Source organism: Dreissena polymorpha, chromosome 2 (genome assembly GCF_020536995.1).
Source record: "Dreissena polymorpha isolate Duluth1 chromosome 2, UMN_Dpol_1.0, whole genome shotgun sequence".
NCBI classification, from domain to species: Eukaryota; Metazoa; Mollusca; class Bivalvia; order Myida; family Dreissenidae; genus Dreissena; species Dreissena polymorpha.
The window spans coordinates 142,297,464-142,323,050 of NC_068356.1; the positions used below are offsets into that span (position 1 = coordinate 142,297,464).

Sequence of the window (25,587 nt, forward strand, 5' to 3'; positions counted from 1 at the left end):
AAAATTATCTCCCTTTGCAATACAGAGAAAAATAAAAAAACGAATGTTAGTTCGTAAAAAGGTAAAATATGTACCTTGTAGTGATTAAAACACGATAAAATGATTTAAATACCAAACGTCGTCTGCGTGGCCGCCATTTTTAAGGATTTTCTGTGAAAGTTAAGGTAGGTATGCAACTGCCTTACATTTTAGGGGGAAAACGCTTGACTTAAGGATGTTTCTTAGGTTAATTTCTTTGTTAATAAGACCTTAGTTTTTTTCTTAACTTTGAGGGAAATTCCACTTAAAATTTAGGTTATTTTATCAAACTAAGGTAAAATTCCACCGTAGAGGCTTTATGAATACCGGCCCTGATATCACTGACCATTTGCTACCGTCATGTCCAGAATGATAGAAATACATCACGATAGGATATGCCGTAACGTTGCACATAAAGACATTAAGATGTGCAGACGCATAAGGCAAAAGGGAAGCCGCGGTCATTTCTTTTGTAATTGAACGTCAAATATCTACATCAACATCAATCAGAGCTGGAGATGAAAGTGCACCGCTCCGATGTCGTCCAAGCCAGTGTACATTTAGACATATAAAGTGTTCATCAAACGCAAGATCAAAGCGATAAAACTCACATGGGTAAGGTTTCAAAAGGAAAATTAGTATCAACCAATCACACCGATCATAACTAATTGCGACATAGCAACGCCGATGAAATCTGAAGCCATGGTTAGGCGAAGTGAATCCGGTTGTTTTCTCGTGTTTGTGCCAAAGTCATGTTCCTTAAATTAGTGAAACAAATTAATAATGAAAACATAAGTTTGTAATTAATGAAGCAGTCGGAAAGACCAAGCCTACGGGGACAAAGTGTTTTGCTTTCTGGTGTTGCAAAGCTTAATTCCTAATCAACGCAAATCTTAGGTATGATATGTAGAGACAAGTATGATAGACAGTTGTCCACTCTTAAATTGAAAGCCTATCCAAAGAGTTACGAAGAACTTTGGTCGCGTGTTCGATGTATGGTTAACGAATGTGTTGCTAATGTGAGCAGTACTGTCTAAAGGATTAAGTTGGGGAATTAGTAAAGTGTACCTTTAAACAACAACAGCTACACGCCTTTGAATGGGTTAACATTTTCCAGACGAAAGGGGAAGACATCGGCAAATTTACATGATGAATAGTATGGTCCTTTTAACTTTGATAATAAGTATGCCTTTCACACATCGTTCCCATTGTTCAACATCCATTCATATCTTCTGTCACCGACGCAAAATTGTCGATACTTGAGCACATTTGCAAACTGGCCGCCATAGAACTGCACTTAGCGTTCGCTATGTAATAGTCTCGTTGTTATTCTCGAAAACAAACACTTACAAAAACATGCCTTCAACGAAACCAACAGTATTGCGATCAAAAACGTCCTCCTTCTATTGTCAGTTCCGATCAACACTTGATACAATTCAATATACACATTGTTCAGGCATACAACTTTTAACGCGTTACGGGCTGCCATCGAAGCGACTCGTATTTATGTGCCGGCCATTTGAATGCTTAGAAATGATACACCGAATATTGGAATTATTTGCTGTGTCTTTGATTATAATGGCGGAAAATGGCGGTAAGTAAGTTTTATTTAAAACTGAAAAACACTATGGAATATTACGACTTGTAAAACGAAAATGTGATTATTAATCACCGTTCTTATGTGTTTTGATACATTGGCGAAATCGCCAAGAAATGTATTTTATTATGTATTGATGTTTTAATTAATACATACTTCATTATGTGTTCTGTATTAATACTGAAACTATCGCACACTGTGCAATTCAGTATGTTAATAGTATGCGTTATAATTATGTAAAAATCCTCGATGCGGATAATACCATATTGACATTTTGTTCTGAATATCAATATGCTAGATTTTCAAGTGATTCAAACACCACGTATCAGCATTTATCAGTAAGTGAAATATAAATGTGGTGCCTGCAGACAAAGTTTCCCACGGAAGAACACAGCGCTGGAATGTGACACCTGCAAAACCTCGTACCACCTTCCGTGCCAGGGTGGCATGTCGGACACAATGTATGCCATTATGGACACTAGCAATATTTCTTGGCACTGTCTTAAATGTGACCTGTCAATTTTTTCTAGTTCTTTCTTCAACCATAGTGACAGCCTCCTACTTTCTTATAAATTCTTGGTACTAAGCCACCCGGATAGCCCTGGTAAACCCTTTGCCACATCTTCACCTACACCCAAAGAAATTTAACTAGAAAAACAACAACATAAAAGTAAAAACATTAACAAACCTCTTAAAATTATTAGCCTAAATTTCAAATCACTTAAAACTTAAACGTTAACATTAAAAACCCTGAACTAGACCCACCTATAGAATCTACTTGCCCTGATGAAGTAATTGGAACTGAAACCTGGCTTGATCCAACTGTCTCATCGTATAAATTGTTTTCGTCTGATAGATTAACATTATACAGGAGAGACCGAGAGTCAAACACAAAAGGCCAATGCCATGGTGGGGTCCTTGTTGCTGTGAATAATCAGTTTCTGTCTTCAGAAGCGAGGGAACTGCAGACAGATTGCGAGATAGTCTGGGCTGAAATCACAATCCAAAACTCAAGGAAAATTCTTATTCGCTCATTTTACAGACCACAACAAAACGATGATACATCACTTGAACAACTAAACATATCCTTAAGCAAAATAAATGAAAACTCAAAATCTATTATAATCATAATTGGATACTTCTTTCTTGGTAACATCGACTGGAAATCTTGAAGCTGCCTCCCGGGAAAACCAAATATGAAACAAAGCCAAAAACTACTTAATTTAGTACATTTCCATCCTCTCACTCAAATATAAGCACCTCTTATAATAACTAAAATATTGTGACGTAGTTAACGGAGAACATAATGACACGATAAACACATACAGAGTCCAATAATGATTTCTTTACATTTTATTTCTGCTTATTTACACAGCACAACGTTATCAAAATGTTTGTCAATTTCAATATAACACGCGAATCCCACAACGCGCCCAGCCTGCGAAAGCAGGTAATAATGCGCCTTCTATGTTCGGATACTCAAGTAAGACTGCTTTATTAGTATAGATATCAACAACAAAAGCTTTGATAATTGTTGCATGTACAATTCTGATTGGCCGTGTAAAGTCACGTGTCTGCGACGTAAGCAACGGACACTTAACGAATACATACGGCATTGACCGGAGATTGACACATATGTTAAGCAAATATTCGTTTCCGGTAATTATTGACGTTTGCTAACCCGAGGCTACTGAAATATTGATCTAGGTGAAAAATGTATGCAATTGATACAAATTTCGATAAATATATTTATTCAATAATGCACCAACTTGTTATATTATGTTACACAATTATGGAATTAATTCAAATGCTTTCTTCTGGATATCTGACTTCCTAACAAATTGAACCCAGACTGTTGTCCTGGAGGGAACCATGTCAGACGAGGTACCTTTAACCTCCGGAGCGCCACAGGACACTGTCTCTGGGCTCATCTTATTTCTGATCTATATAAATTACTTTGCTGATTATATAAAACATAGGACCCTAAGACTTTTTGCAGACGATAGCATCATCTACAAAAAAATCAACAACCTTTCAGACGCTAAGAACCTCTATTCACGCTGCTGGACGATGGGAGCAGGACTGGTTGATGTAATTCCACTCCGAAAAATGCAACATTCTCAGCATAACTAAAAAAAGAAACCCCATAATCTTCTCATATAAATTACATGATCACATCCTTGAAAAAGTAAATCATGCCAAATATCTAGGCCTCACTCTCCAAAGTAACCTCAAATAGGATAACCATATTAACTCAATCACTAAAAATGCAAATCAGGCACTAAGATTTCTTCGCCGCAACCTAAACATTAGCTCATCAACAGTTAACGATCATGCTTACAAAGCAATATTGAGGCCTTAACTGGAATATTCCTCCAGTGTCAGGGACCCACATACAAACACTCAAATAAATCAACTGGAAAAAGTACAAAGACGTGCGGCCAGATTCGTAACAAACATATACTACAACAACAGCTCAGTAACTAATATGATAGACACCCTTAACTGGCAAACTCTTGAAACATGCAGAACATAATTCCTTCTTATCATGTTATATAAAATTAGCCACCACATAGGTGCCATTACTCCTTCAGATAATTTTCTTGTTCCTGTCGACCGCCGATCCAGACTCAGCAATAACCATTGTTTTAGGCACATTGAAACTTCAAAGGACCCTTATAAATTCTCATTCAACCCAATATCAGTAATACAATGGAATTCACTACCTCCCCATTTACATGAGGCAGCCACAGTAGAAGTGTTCAAAACCCTTACTACTGTGGCCGTCAAATAAAAATAAAATATCAATCTTCTTTATAGAATGTTCGCCAATATGTTTATGTAATGTATATGTTTATGTAAAACATTCGAATAAACGTAAGCTTATTGGGATGTAATCACTTTACCTTTCGTCTGACAAAACAGGCAATTACAAAAATAAGTTATGGTTTGTAAATATCATGTTGATTTTAATTGGGTGGTTTATGTTCAGGATTAAGGGCATAACATAATTTATAAAATAATATTTAAAAAAAGTACAGTTTTCACAATGACTCTGTGCTTATATGAACACTTTAACGATATTTAATAAAAACTAAAACCGTAACCTATTACTTTGATGAAAACATATATATTTTTTGTAATTGTTTTTGATTTCGATGCGTACATATTGATTTCTTGTATCGCTAAACAATATAAACAAATGCTAGTGAAATATATGTTATGTTATCGAATTATATTACGCTTCCATATTATATTTCTGTACAGTCAAACGTTAGAACAGCGGTCAGTTAATGGAAATGACCAAAGTGACCGTTGTCCACAGGTGACCGTTGAATTCGGATCACAATTTTAAGATGGTTTGTCAGTTGGTAGTATTGCTACGTCATTTCCCCACCCAGTCGTTTGCATACAGTGTAAAACAAAGGCTCATTGCCATAATAACAGAAATAACTTACGTGTGTATATTGAATAATACAGAATAATATCTTATAGATTGATTTAATACCATCTTGTTAAACTAAAGCAATGGCTTTATCAACGCTGGTATAATTGTTTACTCATGCATCTCGTTCATTCAGTAAATAAAGTTTGTCACGTGCCGTTGACGTCACGTCCGTACAAGTCTAAAATGCTGATTTGCTGTCATAAACCGATAGTACAATGTAATTGTACCGTTGAAAGTACCATGTACTAATTAGTGGTCATTTTATTAGCGATAATTACTTTAAACGTGTCACAAACTCTGACATATTTTCTTTTGAAGATACCCCCATATTTTTCAATTTATAGTTACAACTACAAATAATTATATGTAATACTACTATTGTTCTCAACTGGTTCATAACTGTTTGCAATATTTAACATCCTTATACACGTTGTTATTAACGTACTAGGCAGATATGCTCTGAGTAACAAACTGCAGATAGTCATAGTAGATCATTTTATCGAATCATATTGATATGGAAATAACGCTAGAGACAAATCACTTACACATAAATAGCACCAGTATGTATTATGCATTAGATATCAAAACGGGTTTATAATCCAGCGTGGACAAAACTGAAATTATGTTGCGTTTATTAAATATGCACAATTCGAGTTAGGTGGTTAATCTACAATATCTCAAAAACATCAAAGCAGCAAGTTGCTAATTTTGTTTAGAAATAGTATCTGCTATCTTACTTGTCAATGAATAACAAAAGGTTAAGTTGTAGAGGAATTAAATCGCTAGAAACAAATGATTTCCTCACATGTATATTCAAAATTCTCACCGTGTTGTATTCGAAAATAAATTTATAGAATCAAGTACATTAAGTAGATTATTTTGATTCTAAAACGATATTTATTTTCTTAGCTTTTGTTGTAACGGCGTATGCACAGAAAGTACATTTAAGTTGCATTTAATCATCTATCTAAAAATGTGACGTCATTTATTCATAGCAAAACATCATGCTATAGGTTTAATGCATTCCAATACAGTAAATGCCGTCGGAATCATTGATAAAAAAACATAAGATCCATGATGATGTCTTAAGGTGAATGTAATTTGATTACAAATAGAAATAAGACAACAACTTTCATAACGTTACCATGTTTACGTTTTATGTAAATTTAATTACTACTGATATCCTTAAAAATGTTGCTGCTTCAATACTTACTTCAAGAACGGTAAGTTTGTAACGCTTGTGATATAACGCATTTAAGCTTAAGAAGGGTTGCACGCAATTTTCCGAAACTATTAACAAAACAGTAGAACTCTCTTTATTGCAGAATATCCTACACTTGATTTCGATATAAGTATATCGAAATCAAGTTGCATGTCCTGTTAAAATTGACTTTTAACTAGCATATGGCAGCGACCACCTGCGAACTTGCCATTATCAACTAGGCGCATCTGATCATGCTCTGACAGTATGAATGGATATGGTTAATTCAAAAGTCAACATTTTTTCAAATACTTAAAATCTCTCGAAACAAATTTACGTTAACATGTTTGCAAAATAGACATATATCTTAAATTGCAGGGTCGTTGGTACTATTGACCACTATTGACATAAAACAGATTTGCAAAACAACCGTGGAAATAACGTGCAGTTCAAACAATGTAAACCGCGGAATATGGAATATATACAGGAGCCAAGACGGTTCGAAGGAATTAGTAAATATGGCAAAGATTGATGACAGTAAATTAAAATGCCAGGTTTCTGCACAAAAATTGTATAAATCGACCAAGTGTATTTGCTTCGAAACTAATCGTATCACGTGTACTATACATGATGACAAGGTTGTTCACACTGGTCACCAATGGGAGTGCAATATATTCGTGAATAGAACTACTGATGTTAGCAAACCACGCAGTGTTGGTAAGCTTACTATTTCTAACGATTTTAAAATGATAACATATATAGCAATAAAGGGTTTAACAGAGAACTGCATGCATACTTTGTTTAAATTCATATAATGTTTGTCAAATTGCTTCTATTCATTTACCCATATAATCACATACAATATTAAATTTGTTATGATTGAACTTTGCTTAGAGTTTGGCGATAGTTTTTGTAATATGTTACATATTGGATCTATTTTCGGAACATTGTTCGTGCATATGCTCCTACAATTTCCTAAATGCATAGTTCATTATATAATAATCAACAAAACATAGCTACAACTCAAGAACCAGAATGCAAATTGATGTACAAAAATGCAATATAAAATTGGCTGAGGGAAAAGCGAGACTGTTTCCATGCGGTTATATGGGATATGAGATTTTTTTTATGAACACTACACTGAGCGTTTTTTTGAGCGCATGTATCATTTATCATGAATAACCATCATAGAAATCGATAACGTCGAGGAATGCACAACAACGCATGTCACTGCACACGTCTCCGAAGAAAGCAATACCTTATTTACAACTGGAAGTATTGGCATGATAGAAGATACAGATAACGTTTTTAAGGAGATGGAAGGTAAAATAGTTTTGTGTGTCGATATTTGCGTATAGATCTGTGAAAGCTATTTGTATGCGCCAGTGGCGGGATTAGTATACATGTGTTTGCATATATATCAGGTTTTATGCATTATTCTGCATAAAGATAGTTATGTTTTCGGAGTCATTTTCAAACGTATTTCACGAGTTTAATTGTATCATCACGGTACATTAGGTGTGATAATACTTCATATATATAATTCGGTTTACTTAAGGAAAGTTATAACCCAGTTATCATCTTTAAAATATTTTTGGTAAATATATTCATGCATAAAAAAGTTATAAACACGCCTTTTTACGTGTTTACATTTACAATGTTATAATGTAAACCTGCTTCAATGTGTTGTTTGTTCAGTTGTTGATTACAACGGTATACAAGTCATAATAAAGGCGGTTAGTTAACCAACTCACACTTTTCCTGTGTGAGCCGGTTTACCAGTTCATACGTTTGCAAGTAACTGACGGCTGCCGTTATTGAATTAGAGGTATGGGGAGAATGGACTTAATTTCCAATATCCCCACAAGATATGTGGCAAGGCTGAGGATCTAACTCACGATTCTCGGGTGTTTAGTCCAGCGCTCTACCAAATGAGCTAACAGGTTAAATTTATTTTAACATGGTTTATGTTGTTGTTATTGTTTTTGCAGAAAATATAACAACACAAAGTTTTAAGATTACGACAATTCAAATTGATAACGATGTTGACGAAATTGAGCGTAAAGGATCACAAAACAAACCGGACAGTAAGTTGACGGAAGCATACATTTAAAAAGTCTTGATGCGCTTCGATTGTAAAATAAAACATCTTTGTACGCTTTTAACAATAACACAATAGGGATACTGAAACTTCAGAAACATGATCAGGAAATAAATATCATCCGCATGTCGTTTTACAGACAAATTATCAATGGTTTATCAAAAATATAACGAAGCAAGATTTACCATAAAACAAACTTAAAGAAAGATACCTGAATGACAATAACTCATATTGTAGTATAACTGTTATACATTATTGTGTGTTTTTATATCAACATAACCTAAAGTGAATGCATGTACACTGAAGTCGTTCATCGTGTGTAACTTTTTCTGTGCTGAATGAAACATATTACAGTATATTAATGTTTATGTCCGTTGTAATTTCAGTAACACAGCTAGCTCTAATGATTGCCGGACCGTTCATTGCCTTTGACATAGGGCTCATTATGTTTATTTATAGAAAGAAACTTTTATCATGCTTGGCAGGTACAATTAAGTTGAGTTTTTTTAGTTGAATAAGCATTTGATTTTCAAATGTGACCCTACTTCACAAATACATGTTTTCATTGACAGCTGAACTATACTCATGAATTTAAATTAAGGAGATATAGAACCAGCGTGTTTATTTATCTATCCAAAGTTTCGTCTTAAATAAGTAATGAATCTTATCATTTATAATATCGATTGGCATAAATAATGCTATTTTTTTCTGTCATTAAAGTAGCCAGAAAATAGTTAAGATAATATAGGTTCTGTAAAATGTTATATGTTTATCAAATATATTAACATTCCTTTGCTTAATCTTAAACGTCTATATCGATACAGGCAAACATGATTCCGCACTCATCCATACCAATACGTCCAACTTCGGTGATCGAAACATTAACATCAATAGTGAATGTAACAATGACGCCTGCTCAAATTGCAATTTACCATCGAATGAACGGACAAGAATGTGTCAACCAACAACAGGTTAGTACAAATTCACGGATCAATACATTGAACAATAAGCCGTGTTCTGTTTCAAATCTTCATCACCAAAAATTTAGAATAACATAGGCAGATTGATAATCGTTTTCTCTTTAGAAAAAGCAGTTTGGTTGTCAATAAAACTATTTAACAAGTATGTAAGGTTATTTTGTTCTTTTTTTTCAAACACGTTATATATTTTTATGTTGTTGTTTTCCAGGCCCGGCTGTCGATCAAATAAGGTCACCCTTTCTTCTTGATTGTTGTTTTCTAACCTTAAGGACGTTTTCTTTTCTCAACTTAATGGTGTATTAATTTCAAAATTCATATCTGAGTTAGACGGTTTATTTTAATTTAAGGTGACTGCTGATATTTAATGATACAGCACATAGCAGTATATAGTGAATTATACATATGATGTTTATTTTTTTTTATTTGTTTCTCATTTCGACAACGTGTTTTTGATGTTTATTTCACATTGTTATAAGCATTGATCTTAATGGGGATCAGCAAGCAGATACAGACACTCGCGAACGCATTGAGGATGACCCTTTGTATAGCCGTGTACAAGGAAATGCTAAAATGTGTGCAGGTACTTTAAATGATTGATATTATTTTAATCTCATTATATACAGGGAAATTGGAGAAATAACTTGTATCATTTTCATAAAACGATCAATGTCTTAGAAGAAAATTTGGTAATAAGCCATGTTTAATTTATTATATGTATAATTATTTTTTGTGCTGGTATAGTATGAATTTAAACTTGTAAGGCAGGAATCACATATATTACGTTGATTTAATATAATGAACAAATATTAGACACTTTGATTCTAGGACTTATGCGCAATATATAGGAAGGGCTATTTTATGGCATTTGCATTTTGTCTCGCAAAAATCATTACTCTTGTGCCATTTTAATCGTTTATTAAGAGCCTTTTTGAATCATCAAAATTATATGAACCTTGGAACATAGCTTAAGTAAATTGATGCACACGTAAAACGATTCAAACTAGCATTCTTCTGTATGTCATGATGAAGACTATTTGGTTTTAATGTTTTGGGGTTTCAATGTTTTTGAAATTTAGATTCTTCTGTTTCATATCTAAATTAATTGTGTAATAGTTTAACTCACACGTTTTTATACATTGAGGTCGAAATTATCAACTCGCAGTTGAGATGGGACATTTAAACCATTATACAATAATACATTAACACGAAACCGATTTTTTTTTAAAATATTTTTTGCGTTGTGCATAAATAGCACATGTATATCACAGCCATTACTAGTGTGTTATGCAGCTAGTTCAACAATACATGTATTGCAGAAGCAGGTGCTTGTGGCTTCACCCTTCATGGGTAAGTGGACTTAAAGACATATAAAAATTATGAAATAATATCAAGATGAACTGATATGTATTATTAAAAAAAAATTAAATAATGAACTATTATTTCGAGAATAGTACTTGCATGCGTATACACCATTATCAGGAATGATATAATTACGTTAAAACTAGGGAGGAATTCACACCAGCCGATGCAGTATATATAGATATTGACAATATTGACGCCCATTATGCAACTGTTAAACGGGATGGACCTCCTGGCAGCAAAACACATACAGGAAAGCGACTGTTCGCAACGCGTACTAATGTAACAAAGATTGTAAATGAAGATCCACTCTACTCAAAAGGATTGAACGATATGTGTCAATCACCTTTAGAAAATCCACTTTATCCTGTTGACAACGCAGCATTTCCATTTAATGGTGATAGCAGTTATAGCAGTGAGGATCCCCTGTACTCAGTTGTAAACAAGCCTGAAGGCATTTATTCACTTGCGAAAAATATCGATCCTCTGTTCTCAACGGTGAGGAAGAAAAAACAAATATGTGAAATAAAGCAATCGAGTGGCGCCTTTGATACAGTTGCAATCAAAGCTGACCCTCTGTATTCAGTAGTGGACAAGACCAAAAATAGAGGTACTATCCATCACATAAATTAGTTAGATTATTGAAAGAGAAAAGTGATTACAAGCCTCCTCATAATATGAAACAATAATCTTGGCACACCTATTGTAGATTGCTAAGAGTTGAATGAGAATCTGATATTTTCCTGTTTAATGAATGATTCATGGTAGTGTTGTGTCAGTAAACGTTTATTTATGAACGTATGTTTTCTATTTTAGATGCAGGGAATGATTGGAATACGTAAGTATTAAATGAATGTAAACTGGATTTTACTCGTTGTATGCATCGCTTATTAGCTGATTAACTAATTGTTAAAATAACCAAATTAGCCTTCATGTGTTAATTGTTCATTTATTGATTTAATTACAGCACAGTTCCTCCCGCGCCACTCCGTCACATATCTACGTATCCTCCTTACAGCAAAGTCAACAAGAAAAATACGCAACGTGTTGGTAAGGAACAGTGAACAACCTGGGTCTAATTTATAATTATATTTGTTGTTTCAAAACCTCAGTTTCGGTGAACCGATTCAAACAAGTAAGTTTTAAAAAAAATAAGTATTATGCATTTCCAACAGTGTATAAGACATGTGTTGATATTGTTATTGGTACATTAATAAACGACGTACAGTTTTTGGAATAATTTCCGCTTCAAAACACCTTTGTTCATTGAATATAGGTAATATATTGGTAAATGAGCGTACACATTAAATACTTTGAATGACATAAAATATCAAATAGTCTTAACCACAAATTGTTTTACTTTCGGAAACTAAACGACCTACACTATGAAAAACTTTCATCTCAGAAGGAAAACAACATATTTAAACGTGATTCAATATAATAAAACGACCACGTTAAAAATGGCAATCACAAAATTTAATGCCTGTAACCTAACACAACAGGGATTAATTAAATAAAGCTTCGTTAACCATGATATTTATTAGCAACGTTTATTTTTATTTAAGAACTGAATAGCATTTTTCTGCAATTCATCGGTGTATGAACTGTCGGGAAAATTACGCCTAATTTGCATTACGCCGACGGCGTTTATGCATTAATTAGGTGTATTTTTCCCGACATGTCATACACCGATAAAATAAAGAAAAATGCTATTCAATTCTTATAATTACAACACAAACTGATCTTAAAGCTGAAATTCTATCGTGGTAAATGTCATGAAAGTCCTTTTTAATCTAGCGTATGAATCTATTTTCAGTTTCGGTTTCATCTCCGTCAAACGGGTATATCGTTGAAGTTCGTGCAATAAATATAATGTCATTTCGCTATTGACCAATAAAAATAACGCCATTAAGTTTTGCGCAAAACATAACGTCATTTTTGCAACTTGTTTATGACCAGAAAGAAGCGCTATGAATATTCATGTTTAAATTTGCATACAAAGTGGGTTCATCGGAAAATGAAAAACCGGTCACGTGAACAAATTATCCAATCTGAATGCAGCATTCATATGATAAGACAGAAGTTGTAATTATAACATAATATTTTAGTTTTTATACAAAACTTGTCCAGAAAATTGTTGATACATTATGAAATATCCCACCAAAAAAGATTTCACAGTGATGAGCTGATATACGTTAGCAAATTCAATTGTGTTCAAGTGTTTACTAAACAAAAAATATAACGTTATAGCAAATGGCGATGACACAAATGTAACACGCTTAAACGCAATATGAAATAAAGGTCGAAACTACAATCGATGTCAAAATTAAAATTCGGATATCATGATTGGATGTTGTGATCAAAATACATACAGGGACCATATGATGGTTAACGCGACTTTTCTAACCCCATAATATGCTAAACATTATATCATTACCAACGCACATGACACGCACTGATATAAAGGTTCATATAGTTGATAGAATTGTCTTTGCTTGTAATAGAAATGTTCTTTTATGTATGCCAAATGATATAGCTATTGAATTATATGGAACAACGAAAGTAGCAGACCAACCATGACATAAAATGAGTAAACTTGATCATAAGTTCTATACCTTTTTCTGAAGTTAAATTACAAATTTATTTAACCCGTTACCTAGTATACAATTATTACTGCGCTTTGTGCAGAAAGTCATAAGTAAAACTTTATATTTCATGATGATTATTAAAATACTTCAATGCATGCTGTTCTGATGCGTTAGTTTACATCAGATTATTTAGATGTTCTGTTGTAATTTAATTGAAATTTATTCTCTTTAATTGTTTTTTGTTGAATTGTGTGGATATGACGTTCAATTTAATTTACCTTTAAATGCGTTATTAATACATTACGTAAAGTGTGAGCTTTGGGCTGCCCTTATACCAGTTCAAACATGTCGCGGTAAACTTTTGATTGGCTGAACAAAGTTGGTGTTGTGTTTGTCATATGTAAGTATAGTTTTAGGACAAGTGGTATTTTCCGTAAATACCGGAACTAGTTTTGAGAATAAGAGTGATCTGTTTCAGATCCAATTTGATTTGCCTAGATCAGTTTAATTGACGTCTCGCATAGACGATGTCACGTGGCACAGCGGTCAGAGTCTAAGCTAACACCAACGTGGGTTCTTTGCCTATAGATTGCCTATTGATTACGCGATTTTTCGGATGATGTTTATTGACTTTTTTCACACCCTATAACACTGGTAAAAGAAATTTGTGTCACATATTTATTATGCAAATGCAAAACCATGTTAGTTTATTAAGAACATTAGCTGTGTATAACGGATGTTTCGGTACTTTAAACACGCTCGCAAACGCTTGCGCCCATACCGTAATCTCACCGGTTACTAAGTGTAATGGTGGTATTAGTAATAAATTAATACCTCAACACAGGTATTTACCCATGTTTTTTTTGCGAAAATGCTAACGAAACATTTGTCCACATGTATTTGACACGAATAGCGCTTTATAACTCGAATTTTGTTTTACGCGCTTTCTGGCAACGAGCGGGTACCGAAATCCCCCATGGTATAATGTATAAAAGTGCAGACCAACACAACGGTGGCATCGATACATTTTTATTAAAATATTAACATAAAATAGTTTGCGCTTGTTTCTGACATAACAATCGCTTTATAACGTTGATATCGCTCAGTTACGCAAATACCAATATTCCCTATTAGTTTACATATACATGTGATATAATTCATACTTAATATTGCATATATCACATTTCAGTTTCTAAAATAAATTAATTTTCTATAAGGGAGATTATGGTAATTTTGGTTATTCTACATATTGAAGTTTCCATTCGCACTTGTCAAGACCACATTTCCGCGTTGGAAATTGTAGAAATTATATTCCTCTAAATTATCTATCTGGAGTTGCATGTACCACTATGTTAGAAATACACATATTTGCAATGAAAAGCTTAAGAAAAGCTTTATGATTATCTATTTTAATTGATGATAAATCCATAACTGAAAACTTACACCTGTTACATTTATTTTTTCAGAAGTCTGTATTTTTTGGATATAAGAGAAAGATGATAACCTACATGTTGTGTATTTAAAGGAGAAGTTTATCTTTGTAGATCTTGTTCTAATTGTTCGCATATTATAACTTCATGATCCATAACTGAAACCAAAAACTGACTATGAATTGATTCTTTGGCAGTAAAGTATATGAATAATAGAACAGAGTTGATGGAAAAAAAACTACCTGTACATGTACAGATACAGCCCGGGGGCAAACAAACATCGTTGTTTGTTGGTGTTGACTGATTTAACCTTCAATATGGCGTCTTTAATAACCACGGTGGTATGGGGTCGAATTTGACATTTAACCCTTCACCACTTAGATACGTATTCTGACATGTCTGTAGTCCCGTAGAAAGTTACATTTAATTAAATATCTTTCTTACTAAATGCAAGTTGTTAAGGCTTCATTTCCAATCCTTATATACTGATGAGCAGCAAACAGCATTAAACCGGAACAGACTGCCAGTTACTCGCCGGCTGTTGTGGTTTTACGCTGTTTGCACATAGCCATTTTCACCTCGCTTATGATTGTGGTATATGGTTGAATTTTGACATTTAAGTTCCTCAGACCATAAATAGATTGAACAGTTGCTGCTTGAAAAGACATCACCGACTGATTTTACCGATTATTGGTTTATACTTTTGTTGTAAAATTAGCAAATGGTTACATAGTCAGATTGATTTCAAATGTATACAAACAGATAGGTTGACACAAGAATGTAAGTTTGTATCAATTTTTAATTCAACCCTTAATTTATTTAAAACTGTATGCATACTGAGATAACATTTTCATATTGAATAGTAATAATTCAATTTGTTTATTCAAAATTCACCAAAAATTAAAATTCATACTGCATGTACTGTGATGTGACTTCACTTTTGCAACAGAGTATAAAAATGGCGTAAGTTGTCAACACAGTTTTTCACTTGATTATAATGCTTTAAAATGTTGAACAATCATCTTTGAACAAAGAACAAGAGGAAAGTTATTACTAAGACAGTAAGGAATTTAAATCGACTTTATAAAAGTGCAAAGCCATTTGTATTGACTTTTATCATTGTATAGTACAATTATTCATGAGAACCTGACAAGGAAAGTATATTTCATTCTATAGTCCAATTATTTATAAGCACCGGACAAGGAAAGTTTATTTACAACAACAATTAACACCACTCCCATTGTGTGTGCTACATATGTACTGGTCAATCGGCTGGTACAATAAAACTGGGAAAATTAATGCAAAATTATATTTTGCTGCAACAATACTGTATGGTGTCTAATAACTAATGCTATTTACAAGGAGTATAACCGGGTGTAAAATCCTATGACCGAGTAGACAGAAACGGGTAATTTAACTATTGTACAAGTCACAATTTCCTGTCAGCCAGTCTGCAGACAACTACAATATTGATCTACCAAAACGATAAGAAATGTTCTAATGACATGTTTTAATTTTTTATTTTATCGCTTGAGAGATGTGAAAGTAGTTTACCACTAATCAATGCTGTGCAGAGTGACAGACCAAGTGACTCCAATAAACATCCTTTAAATCTTTGCTTTCTGAGGTGTAATTAAGCAGTAAACCAATTCATTTCAAACCAGCGTGTTTTAAATTAAAAGAAAATTAAAAGATGCAAATATGTAAAGTATTGTTAGTTTTATTAAGACTATTCCCTGGACAAAACATGCAACAAAATATTGTGCACTTTCAACACCACGTCATAATAATTAAGCAAATTAAAATGAAAATTTGTATATTTGTAGCACAGAGAACATTGAAATATATGTTGGCATGTAGGTTACATCCAAAATATATATTTCTTTATGTACACACATGAAGACCTAATCATGAGACCTCACATGCCAACATGAAGAAAATTATATATTGGATTTCTCATCAATGCAACAGTAGAGATCTTTACAATTGGTTAACCGATTTGTAGTGCATGTACCAAAACTTCATCGTGTATGATTCGAAATTGATTTTGTTTCTGCATAAAAAACTAATCAGTTTCTCTATATCCATCTACATGTACATAAACCTAATTTACACCGTTTCTTTATATTTCCTTTCCTATTTTTCGAACAAAATAAACGAAACTCGTTGAATAAATAAGAACTAGGCATTCGGCTTGTCTAGAAAATGGCGGACATGTCGATAGCTACCGGCGCGCACGATTTTTCGATCACTGAATTGTCGATCGATATTTAGATTAGAATCTGATGAACAGTTGGCGAGATGTCAATAATAGACGAGCTCTAATTAATGTTCATTGTTTCATGTCAGTATGCATCAGACATAACTTAATTGGAGGATTATTTTTGTATCGAAAATTGCTTAAGGTGATTAGAATGAAAATACATCCCTAGTATTTTACTTGATTTGATTCATGATGGTATGGCTTACAACTTTATAGTTCAATGTGCATACTGTAAGAAAAAGAGCTTCATAAAATATGTTTTTACCCCAAATGTCTGATATTTTATTGTTTGCGTTTTTGTTCGACCGTTATACGCTCATTGTAAAATGTCAATGACAATCGGTAATTCGTAACAGATAATATTTCTCAAAAATGTATGCCACTCTGGTACTGTTTTTTATATCGTTATTATTAAAGCGAACGGTTTTATCTTCGTCATACATATAGGTATTAATACCTCTAAAGATTTGTTGGTAAGAAATCCCAATGACTATCTTTATACCAAAGTCAAACATGTGACTTGGAAAAGCAGGTACTAGTATTTAAAAATAGTAATAAGTAGAATACATATAGATGTGTTTGTGCACCATTTTGATTGTTAAAAGATATGGGTATAAACACCTTTAATAATATGATTATAATATGTAAAGTAATTAATAATGCAAAAAATAAATAATACAACACCAGAAACAGTTTCGGTTAAAAACTTCTTGTCCGCTAAAGTCTTTTACGGCCAATACAAATCAATTCTTTTCAAACGATGCTACATTAAACATTTAATCATTATTAAAACTGGGTTATGAACATTGAACCCTGAAAACCCATTTTACACATGTATAAGTCAGCAAATCGAGATAACTATTTAGCAATTCATACTCATAATAATCTATTTGCAGATACTGATGGCACAACAGAGGAAAAATCTTAAACAATAAACCTCATGTTAAACCGACGAAGGCAAAAACGATCACCGGTAGAAAACTGGTACATATGTGTGAATGAATTCTAGTTGATTGCATTTGTGTTGTTATTGTCTCGAGTTATCCCACTCAACTGTTTAATCGTATTGTACACCAGTATGTGTAATGTCATTTATACAGCTGCATAAACATTTCGAGAAGTGTTGATTTGTAAATTAAAAGTGTGACACATATTGCATTGAAAATGTGCATGCCCGTGTCTTGTAAATATAAGTAAGCATGTAATATGAAGGAAGACGTCTCCGCATATTTCCAAACAAATGTCTCGTTATTCAGATGGTTGGATATAAACTTTCTCAATATGACTTTTCACATTTATGATACTGGGTAAACGAGTAACATATCTAAACAACATATGCCCTGTTTTTTTTTTTAAATAAACGTTTGATTTTGACAGGACCTCTATAGCAAAAAATCAAATGTGTTCGAACCATACAGATAAAGGGCGTGCTTTAATAAATATACACACAAACAAATCATCGTCATGTAAGGTATCTATATGTATTAAATTGTATTGGTCTTGTTATTCGACTACACACAGTTCTCTCCATCAGCGTTTCAATGAGGATTTAAATAATTGAAATGCATATCATTAAAACAAGAGTTATAATAACTCAATAAATAGTTTTTAATGTTTCAGCAGTGTTCAGCTAAAAAAAGTAATGACTGATATGCTTATAAGTGTCTTTGAAACCGGAAAAAGACGACTCGATCTTTGATGTCCAATGTTATGAATAACTACACAAACAAGCAAACGCTCAACTAATTCGCCGATTCCCTTTATGTTCTGGTCAGCATCAAGTTCAATATAAATCAAAATAGTAGATACTAATTACATCAAATTCATAACACGAGTGACTGCGGCTTTAAATTGAATATTAAAGTCGAATTTATACTCAAGTCTTGCCTTCACAGTCTATGTTGTAATTATTTCAAAAGGTTCACTATCACAAATGAATGAAACCAGAAACCGATCACCTGCTTAATAATGTATAGGTAAATAATTATTATCAAAATTGATTTATTATTATCAAAGTAAATGATTAAATTTTTTAAATTTTCTGGATGATAACAAGATGTTCAATTTATTTTTGTGTTCATTAATTTCTACAACAGGCTTTTCCTATTAAATGACATTTAATAACAGCCCGTCATACCAAATTAATTTCGTTATTTATCTAAATTGCACTTGTGTTTTGTTCCTTGGAAGTCAGTGCATGCAATTAAATCAAACTAAAATAAACCATGAAACGATTACACATTGCAAGTTACTAGTTTTTACTTCAGTGTTGACACAAGATACCCCTCAATAGATTGCTTAAATCAATCTGTGGATATGAGCATCTTACAAAAAATGCAATCACAAACTTTGAACTCATCCCGCTAAACATGATTATAAGCTAGCATCTTTACAATAAATAAATAAGCTGCGACTTAATAAACAATTCAAATGATCTTGGATATTTTCGCTTTCCATTTCTAAGATTGTTTGATATTACTGTTCTTCTTAAAATAGCATTGACCCACTTCTATTGTCTTGTAACATTACAAGATGACGAAAGTGAGTCATCTAGTTATTTCACTGCACACTATGAATAAACAACAACACAAAAATAAAAATAGGTACTGATACTAAACTAATTTCATTAAATATGTGCATAAATTAAAAATAAATTAAAAATAAATTATTCATCAAATCTATTGAGTTACCATCCCTTAATATGTATCTTGCTTCTATAAGCTTCTGTACATAACATATGTTATAAATAATCTATGGCTATGGTGTATAAAAATGGTATATAAAAATTGTGCATATTAAAGTTGTGTTATGTAAATGATGGTAATCAGGTGTTGATAACAAATGGTAATTATGTACATAGTACGTATATTATATGATACATTTTCATTGTGTATATGACAAATGGTAATATTGTATAAGTCACTGGACAATATGTTATGTATGTGTGTATTGATTGTGTATTCCCAATCACTTATTTTTTAACATAATACTGGTAAATGTTTTAGATACTACTTGTTTAGTACATTCTATTGGAATATATGATACTCAGTAAATGGTAATGATGTACAAGTCACTTAATAATATGTTATGCATGTGTGTATTGATTGTGTATTTTCTTGCACTTATACTTGAACATAATTTAGGTGTTTACTTACTTAACAAATAGTAAAGGTGTATATGATAAATGGATATATTTTATAAGTCACATGTTATGCATGTGTGTATTGACTGTTTTTTTAGCACTCATATATGAACTTGAACAAGTTGCTGTGTGAGTTATCTTACTTTGTACAGCAACTTTAAAATCGTAAATTGCCTGTGTACTCTCTAGCACTTATTAAGTCTAACCACACTTACTGGATGATCAATTTTCTAATTGTACATCAACATAATTATTTATTACTTGTGAAATCTCAACACTTATATATTTGAACTCCAGTTGTTAGATGATTTATCTTTTGTTGTACAGCAACTAAATTGTTTGTGTACTCCCTAGCACTCATACATTTTGAAACTCAGCTGCTAGATAGCTTATCTTGCTTGTACACCTATTTGTTTAGACCTAGTGTGTTGTCATATTGACTGAATGCAAGTCTATATGCTAAGTCAATTAATTGTAATAGGACTGATTTTTCTCCCTTTTAATTAGTTATTTCCCTTTTTGTTATTAAAACTTTAATATTATGTTGTATAAGGGGTTTGTGTATTTTTCGTGTTGGGTGGGTGTTTCTTATACTTAAATTATTGTTGAGGGTGGGAGTGGGTTTGTTTGTACATTGTTATATTTTTTTACATTCATATATTGTTTATACTCTGTACTCTGGGAAGTCATCTTCCATTGAAGGAGTCATTGCTAAGACGTAGTACACCGCCTTACAAAGGTATTATTGGAATCTAGTATTCCACTTTATAGATAATTCCCAGCTTTGTATTTAATAGAATATTTAATAATAGAGTAATTAATAAAGGATTTAATTATTTTATATTTGAATTGCCTTGATCCCAAAAGCCTTTTTAGGTTTAATAATTAAATTGAACCCGAGACTATTACATAATCAAGCAGTTATCTAACATATCAAACAGTAAACATCTACGTTCTACTATGATTTGTAAGATCTTACCAAACTCAATTCTTGTAAATATATGTCCAAATGCTGCTTTCAACTGTGGTGTGCAATAAAGCCCACATCAGCTGGTAATACATCCATGAATTAATTAATCCACAAGCTCGAAAAATGAATATTAACACTTGGGTGAACACACACATCCATTTCTATTTAATTTTGTAAATGCAACTACACATATTTCATTACAAATCACTCAATAAGATGCACATTTCAAAATCCATTTCACCCGAAATTATGTGTAAACTCTTATTAAGAAAAAATACAATTAACACAATCACTCACTCCTAACTTGTGCCTAAACTGTAATCTACAATCTTTCGACACACCATTAGTGCACATGTATTCTTTCAGCTTGCGGAAATCATGCTCTTTCTTCAAACACAGACTATCCCGTTAACACGCCGCATTAGCATATATACATCAAGCTTTGTAAAAAGCTTGTCATTTTTTCGGTGTGCCTAAGTACTAAGCCCATGTTGCGTAGATTATTGTACTATTATGTTTCTACGCGATCATCCAATATAAGCTTCACTTCTTGTATCATTTATACAACCCAAAATATAAATGTATCAAATGAGGTTTTAACATTTCTTTAAAACATCAACATGACCAAACTGTTTGTCTATTTTGGTTATTTTTCTCTTCTCAATATTCCTCCACCCAATCTTCCACTTCTTGCGGGCCGGGCGCACGATAGCTTTTCCTCATCCAATTATTTCTTGCACTCGGGCATTACATGCACACTGACATAGGAGTGTACAGGATGAGGATAGGTCTGTTCTACTCTCTTACTATGAAAAGTAAAGGGCTTCAACAAATGAATATGTTCGAGTTAGTTTGCTGGCTGGCAATTCTTCTTCTAAGAGGAGGCGATGTCCATCCAAATCCTGGACCCGACAGCTCCCTTGATATGTCTTCCTCGTCTTTGGGTATATCTTTCTCATCTTCAATAAATGATGCATTTGCAAATAATCTAAAAATTGTTCATTACAACGTTCAGAGCTTCTTCGCCAAGAAAGATATTCTGTAGGCTGATCTTAACAATTTTGATATTATAGTCTTTACTAAAACTTGGCTCAGCTCAACAGTTGACACTGCCGTTCAGACGGGATAGAAGAAACGATCCCCATGGAGGTATTCTAGTATACATTAAATATGATCTCTTTGCCGTTGAGCGATCTGACCTACAAATTGACGATCTAGAATGTCTATAGGTCGAACTACGTATCAAGGGAAGGCGTCTTTTAACTGGTTTTTGTACACACCACCAAACTCTTGTCCTTATCTTCTAGAATGCATTAACGATTCGATCTCACTAGCCGTTGACACCGTATTGAGAACATTGTTATCACAGGTGATTTTAATCTCGACATGAATAAACCACAGAACAGTAACAAAATAGACTCCCTTCTTTTACAGTATAATCTCACACAGATTATTAAAGAGCCTACTCATTTTACTGAAACCTCGCATTCCATTCTTGACCTTTTTATAATAACATCTTCATTGAAAGTGTTGAAAAGTGGCGTTGGAGAACCTTTTCTTAACCAGCAACTTCGATTTCATTTTCCAGTCTACTGCGTCATAAACTTCAAAAGAACAGCTGGGTCTAACTTAAAATGTAACATATGGCGATATAAAGATGGGGACTACACTAATCTAAGACAACTTGTGCAGAACTTCGATTGGAACAGTTGCTGTGATAATAATATTGTCATATATACTTCAAATTTCACACGTCAACTTATCAGTCTCTGCGAAACTACAATCCCACACAAAATAGTTACAATAAGAACAGCTGACCCTCCATGGCTACATAATAATATTCGCAAGGACATTCGACGCCGTAAACGAGCATACAAAAAAAAGCCAAGGCCAATTTAGACCGACACTGGCACATCTTTCGCCAACAACGTAAAATTGTTAATAATCTTGTCAGATCAGCGAAAAAAGTTCACTTTGAAAATCTCGCTAAACTAATACGTGAAAATCAACACTCATCATCCTACTTAATATATAAAAAAAATCACAAATAAAAACACCTCACATAACGAGTTGCCTCCCTTAATTCATAACGGTACCATATATGAGTCACCCGTTGATAAAGCGAATATTCTTAATTCATTCTTCCAATCTCAATCTACTTTTACTACACCCAGTACGCATATGCACAACCTACACTCCGAAGAGCCAGATTGCCCCGTCTTTGAAGATTTCATTACTTCCCGTCAAGATGTCTTGGATCCATAAAAGTTATGAAAACGGGAAAGGCATCAGGCCCAAACCTAATGAATAGTCAAGTCCTAAAGCAAATTGCATCTGAGATTGCAGGTTCACTACAAAATCTTTTTAATTTTTGTATTAGTAATGGTAGGATCCCACGGAGCTGGAAAGAAGCAATTGTTTGTGCACTTCACAAAAAGTCTGATCCTCAGGATGTTGAAAATTATAGACCGATCTCTCTTTTAAGTGTTATAAGTAAATGTCTCGAGAGAATTCTCCAAAAATATATTTTTAACCAAGTAAGGACTATTAAATTTATAACCCCATTTCAATCAGGCTTCATTCCAAAAGATTCCACTTTCAACCATTTAGTCTCTGTATATCACTCCTTTTGTGAAGCTCTTGACGAAGGTAAAGAGGTTCGAGCCGTTGCATTGCAACATTTCTAAGTGCTTCGACAGAGTATGGCATGAAGGACTTATCCACAAGCTCCGACTAAGTGGAATGTCGGGCAATCTTCTATCTTGGTTAAATGACTACCTAAATGATATGACCCAGTGTGTTGTAATCTCTGGCTGCCAATCTGACCCATTACCTATAAACGCTGGTGTCCCTCAAGGGTCTATATTAGGGCCCCTCCTCTTTCTTATATATATATATATATATATATATATATATATATATATATATATATATATATATATATATATATATATATATATACATATATATATATAAATGACATTGTACGAGATATTCACTGTCCAATTCGCCTATTTGCAAACGACACCACACTATATATCATCGTCGGCAACCCTGTTGATGCGGCTAACCATCTTAACTCTGATCTTGCAAAAATTCATTCTTTGGCTGATAAGTGGTTGGTTACCTTCAATCCATCCAAAACGGAATCCTTAGTTATATCTAGAAAAATCAACCGCCGAATCCATCCCCCTCTTTTTTCAACGACTGCCAAATCACTGAGGTTTCGTCTCACAAGCATCTAGGCTTAACTTTTTCCGATACATGTTCCTGGCATGACCATATTGAATCTATCAAGAAGGAAGCATGGCAAAGACTCAATCTTATGCGAACGTTTAAGTTTACGCTCGATAGAAAGTGCCTTATATCGATATACACAACATTTATTAGACCAATTCTTGAATACGCTGATATAGTCTGGGATAACATTAATACACAATATGAAATAGAACTTGAGAAGATTCAACAAGATTCAGCAAGGATAATCAGCGATACTGAAATTCTACCTGCCTTGCATATTTTTGTATGTATGTTTGTATTGTATTGTATTGCTTATATGTAATTTCAATGAACTAAATAAATAGTGTTTAAACTAATAACAATTTTGTGGAACACTGCAATTTAGAGCTTATTATAACTTAAGTATATATATCCATTTCATGTACAATTCAAACGCATTTTTTCATATGTACGGAATAATGATGCGCGCCATATTTCCGGTATCAACGGTTCATAAATACTTAGCTGCAATAGTTATCCGTAGAATAAAATTTACAAGTTATATTTGCGTTTTTTGGGTAGTGGTATACAGTGCAAAGAAAGGATTTATTGATTAAGTATTTATATTGCTGAGGATTTTACCTGCATGCCTTATGACTGGTATTACTTTGTTCACAATTATGTTCAGATCGTTCGGCGTGTATTTTGTAGATATGTTTGTATGTTATTGAAGTTAATTCATTGTATTTCCAAAGTGATGTTAAAACGTATAAAAAGATGTATATAACTGCTTGTTCGAATTATATTTTATTGATAACCAAATTATTTTTCCCCCGCCGTAGGCTGAGGGATTTAGTTTTTGCCATGTCCGTTCATCCTTCTGTACATCCGGAACACTTTTGTGTCCGGAACAATATCGCAGAACTGCTCGGGCCGATTTCATTGACGCTTGGCACGAGTGAATATATGGATAAGAGGATGATACGTGTCCAATTCCATCGCAATCCATGAGCAAATAAGTCGAAAATAAGCACGCGTTTTGTCTTGAGCCACATCTTTGGCAGATTTCATTGAAATTGGAATGATTGCATAGATACATAAGAGAATGATGACGTCAAATTGTCAAACAAGAAGTCAATAACGGAGTTATGTCTCTTTTCGACTAACAAGTTATGTCTCTAGGATCAAGAAAAAGGGAACACTAAGATCAAACATTACACGTATTCAAAACATATACCTTATTTGGTTCGGATTCAACCATATATCAAGAA

At 33.2% G+C, this 25,587-nt stretch overlaps 1 protein-coding gene across 1 annotated transcript; it reads left to right on the top strand.

Annotated features, from left to right (window-relative positions):
- Positions 1-1,435: 1,435 nt before the first annotated feature.
- Positions 1,436-20,968, top strand: LOC127869262 (uncharacterized). The gene is made up of 13 exons (XM_052411647.1): positions 1,436-1,612; positions 6,643-6,981; positions 7,456-7,587; positions 8,256-8,351; positions 8,752-8,850; positions 9,190-9,336; positions 9,554-9,575; positions 9,822-9,925; positions 10,662-10,692; positions 10,851-11,314; positions 11,521-11,542; positions 11,672-11,754; positions 17,882-20,968. Exons 1-13 carry the CDS (start codon positions 1,525-1,527, stop codon positions 17,911-17,913), a joined length of 1,659 nt encoding a protein of 552 aa, XP_052267607.1. The 5' UTR covers positions 1,436-1,524; the 3' UTR covers positions 17,914-20,968.
- Positions 20,969-25,587: the final 4,619 nt, after the last annotated feature.

Coding starts and splice junctions, on each gene's coding strand:
- LOC127869262 (XM_052411647.1), top strand. CDS start 1,525: ATGTGCCGGCCATTTGAATGCTTAGAAATGATACACCGAATATTGGAA. Junction 7,588..8,255: donor CGTTTTTAAGGAGATGGAAG/GTAAAATAGTTT, acceptor TTGTTTTTGCAG/AAAATATAACAACACAAAGT. Junction 9,337..9,553: donor AATGTGTCAACCAACAACAG/GTTAGTACAAAT, acceptor GTTGTTTTCCAG/GCCCGGCTGTCGATCAAATA.